The sequence below is a fragment of the Phaeoacremonium minimum genome, assembly GCF_000392275.1.
Source record: "Phaeoacremonium minimum UCRPA7 unplaced genomic scaffold PA7_03_scaffold_552, whole genome shotgun sequence".
Classification (NCBI taxonomy): domain Eukaryota; kingdom Fungi; phylum Ascomycota; class Sordariomycetes; order Togniniales; family Togniniaceae; genus Phaeoacremonium; species Phaeoacremonium minimum.
In genome coordinates this window covers 136078-140089 of record NW_006921454.1, presented here as the reverse complement: position 1 = coordinate 140089, position 4012 = coordinate 136078, and the positions used below count along the sequence as shown (strand labels likewise).

Sequence of the window (4012 nt, the reverse complement as noted above, 5' to 3'; positions counted from 1 at the left end):
TAGGGAACAGAATGCGAGCTCGCGGGGGAGACCATCGGCATGGGTCGCGTTCATAAATGAAAGTCTTTGTGTGGAGGGCCGCTAGGAACAAGCGTGCCCAATATCAGTGTCTAGTTCATGTGGGTCGCCTCCGCGCCGGTCCAAGGCCGCTGAAGCTCTTGAGGATTTCAGTGGCCCACTTTCTGGTCGGGTTCGATTGCCTCCCCCAGCTTGGGTTATCATTAGACCAGAACTGCATCCAGCGCAAACCGTGCGACAATTGATAAAGGGTGGGTGGTGGTCGGCCTGGGCTCACGCTCCAGCTCCGGCAAGACGTGTGCCCCCAAGCTTCGGGATATGCCATCGAGGAGTAGCTAATGCGTTGGACAGCCATTGCTCTTCTAACAACCATCTCGTTATGACGCTGGAAACAGCCCAAACAAAAGGGGACTATCCCACTAGGCAGCTTGCCATTCTTTGTAAGTCAATACGTAAAGTTGCATCATAATACCTTGGTACTTCCTCTAATTGATACTCTTCATAAAGTAACATGCCGCCTCGTGGAGCCTCTCGCAATCACGTCGATTGTTCCGTACATATTTTTGATGGTGAAGGACATACATCCAGAAGCTCGTGATGCAGACGCCACACGATACGTCACCATCATCTATTCGGCCTACGCTTTTGCTCAGTTCGCAACGAATATCCTTTGGGGTCGCTTAAGCGACCTTATAGGCCGCCGGCCTGTTATGCTATTGGGACTCGTCAGTGTCTTGATAGGCACTGTCGGACTCGGCTTTAGTCAATCTATCGCGTCAATTCTGGTCTTCCGAATGATCCCTGGACTCCTGAGTGGCAACGTCGTGATTACACGAACCATGATTGGAGACATGGTCCATGGGCGAGAGAACAAATGTACCTTATCCCGACAATGGGAGAATCTGAAGCTAACTGTGCACCAGCAAGAGCATTTGCATGGAACCAGACCGTGTATCAGATTGGGTATGTGGTTGGGCCGATACTTGGTGGTTATTTAGTACAACCGTGCCTGCAATTCGAGCACCTCTGCGATCACAACAAGAACAACCTGCTCAGAAGATACCCCTTTGCTCTGCCAAATCTAGTCATTTCTGTCCTCATAAGCATCAGTTTGGTCGTCGCTTATTTTTTCTTGCACGAGGTAGGCGTCAGTGGGGAGGCGCTGTATTCAATAATTGGGCTAATGAAGGATTTAGTCCCTCGATCAGACAGCTCCCAGCATGATGACAAGCGAGTCAATTGAAGAAGCCCCATTACTTGAACAGCCTCAGGGCACCAAGGTTGCCTCAATTTCAAGTATATTCAGCACGAAGATTGCACATGTGGTCATTTCATACGGCATCATGGCACTGCACACAATCTGCTTCGATCAGATATTCCCGGTATTTCTAGCGACACAACACGTCGCGTCAAGTCTCCCATTCCTGCTCAAAGGTGGCCTTGGCATGTCGAGTGTGATGGTAGCAAATTTAATCTCGGGCTCCGGTATACTCTCAATTGTCCTCATGGTCACCATATTCCCAAAGATCGATTCATTGCTAGGCAGTCTTCGTTGTCTCACTCTAAGCCTGCTGGTGTATCCGGTAACATATTTCTTAATACCTTACTTAGTCATTGTTCCAGGCTCGCTACCTTGCCTTCGATTAATTGGGGTCTTTGCAATTTTGTTCCTCAAGACTTTGGCGGCGGTGTTTTCATTCAACGAGAATGCAGTATTGCTTAATGTTGTCGCTCCATCGCCGAGTGCGCTAGGCTTGGTTAATGGTGTCGCGCAGACAGCAGCAGCCGGAGCTCGTGCGCTAGGGCCTGCAGCAATGGGTCTTTTCATAGGGCTTGGTGATAAAATAGATTCAGACGCTCTTGGATGGTGGTTTTTAAGCACTACGGCGTTGGCCGGTGCCATTCAGGGGTACTGGGTGTCGGACGAAGAGAAAGACGAGATTGCAAGCTAAGACCGCCAGCTGATGAGCTAAAGATCTGGGGTAAATCTTACGAGCGATATTAAAATATATGTGATACCCTGCGGGAGTGACCCAGTCTAGAGGATAATATTTATACATAGTATGTGGAACTTGACCGCTCTAGCAGAGGTAGCCATCGGATACCATGGACAATACATTATACGGCGTTTTCGATAGATATATTTCATATGACATAACATTGATATGGTAAAAAGGGATTTATCAACGAGGCTGTCAGAGAATGCTATGACGAATTGGGTAGATAACCACCTACTAAAACACAATAGCATTGAGACGCTGCGGTAATAGCCAACAGAGGTTGAAGGTAGATGATATACAGATTTCCGAAGCAGAAGAGACTATCTCTCAGCTTGTATACACGAATGTCTTGTTCTCTTTGTCCGTCATGTCAAGGAATCCACCCCCTTCGGCCTCAGAAGCCTCCCTAGCCTTGTTGGTTCGCCAGTAAGAAAAGCCAAGACCAACTGCGAGACAGATGCAAACACAATAGCTAACCAACATAGCTGTGATGCCTCCCGTATATTCTGGAGCTTGCTTGGCGATAAACGTCTGCGGCCCTGTTGAACGTCAGAAAGACTCTCAATCGAATCCCAGCGTGCAACGTACCGATGATATTTCCGACAGCATAAGCAAGGTACATCAAGTACGACACCGTAACCTTTTTGGTATGTCCAGCTGTGTTGGCTTGGTAGATACTGAGGGCAATCATGTAACCGGCATAGAAAGTGTAAATCAGATACACACCAGCAAGTCGAGCGCCAGAGTTCGAGGTAGGAGTGACTACTCAAATGTTAGTGGCAATCTTAAGTTGCAAACCCATTCATGGACGAACCAATGTTGAGGATTGTGCCGAGAATGGGAACAAGGAGCACGATTGCCATGATTAGAGTACGGAATCGCTTGGTGCGTGCCGCGAAGACACTGGCTATGAGAGCAGCAAGTGTTGAGAAAATTCCTTTGATAGTCAGTCTATGCATGACAATAGTTACAGGATAAGATTGGACTACCTGTAGGGATTTGTAGCAGCGTTGTCGTATGGCTTGAAAAGCCGAAGTTCTTGATGACCAACCCATTGAAGCTAGTGAAACCCAAAGTCAGCATCGAACGAATAGAAGGAATAGGCGATAATATTATCATGGAGATTTTTTTAGCTGATTATAGAATGTTATGCTAAACAAGGATCAAAAGACTTACGTGTTGAGACCGCCATTCGGAATAGTCACACCGATAATATAGAAGAAGAGCAGCCATGACCGGTAATCGAGCAAACACTCCCGAAGCTGGTACCACTTCCACTGCTTGTTCTGGATACCCGTTTGGTTCTCACTGACCCTTCGGACCACCATGGCTTTCTCACGAGGTGTAAGCCATTTGGCATTTCCTGGATTGTCTGGCAGATAGAAGAAGACGAAGATGCCCCAAATGACAGTCACGCCACCTAGAACAATAAACAGCCATCTCCAACTAAGAAGAGAGCCGGAGCCAGCAGGAATGAACCCAATTGCAAATCCGATGAGGCCATTGATGACAGAGGAATATGCACCGAAAGTGATGGTGTTTCGGAGGGGCTGTTCGGATTTCTTATAGAACATGGTATATCTAGAAGCGATACAACTGTCAGCCACAGTAGCACTTTGATGATAGATTACTATGCCTACATGATGGTAATTGCAGGAGTCGAGCAAGCCTCTAGACCGCCGAGGAGAAATCTGCAGGCTGCACAACATGTTAGAGAGCGTAATCAGTTGTTGCATGGTGAATGAAAGCTCACCCATGATACCGCCAAAATTGTGACAAGCAGCCATCTTAGCAGTATATCAGTAAATCTTCTTCGTTATGGTGAAAGGCGCAGATCGTTCAAGGCCAATATCTCAGATTGTGAATGATTCATGTGCAAAGGCGGACTCACAATCATCTCAATTGCTCCCCAGAGAATGATATTGACAGCATAATACTGAGCCGAGTTAACACGAACATTTGAAATTTGAAATCAATAGGTGACGCTTACCTTG

At 47.2% G+C, this 4012-nt stretch overlaps 1 protein-coding gene across 1 annotated transcript; it reads right to left on the bottom strand.

Annotated features, from left to right (window-relative positions):
* Positions 1–2345: 2345 nt before the first annotated feature.
* On the bottom strand, positions 2346–3592 carry UCRPA7_7760 (putative allantoate permease protein; the record flags this gene model as incomplete). Its single annotated transcript, XM_007920283.1, has 4 exons — positions 2346–2557; positions 2607–2780; positions 2833–2921; positions 3195–3592. 4 exons carry the CDS (start codon positions 3590–3592, stop codon positions 2346–2348), a joined length of 873 nt encoding a protein of 290 aa, XP_007918474.1.
* Positions 3593–4012: the final 420 nt, after the last annotated feature.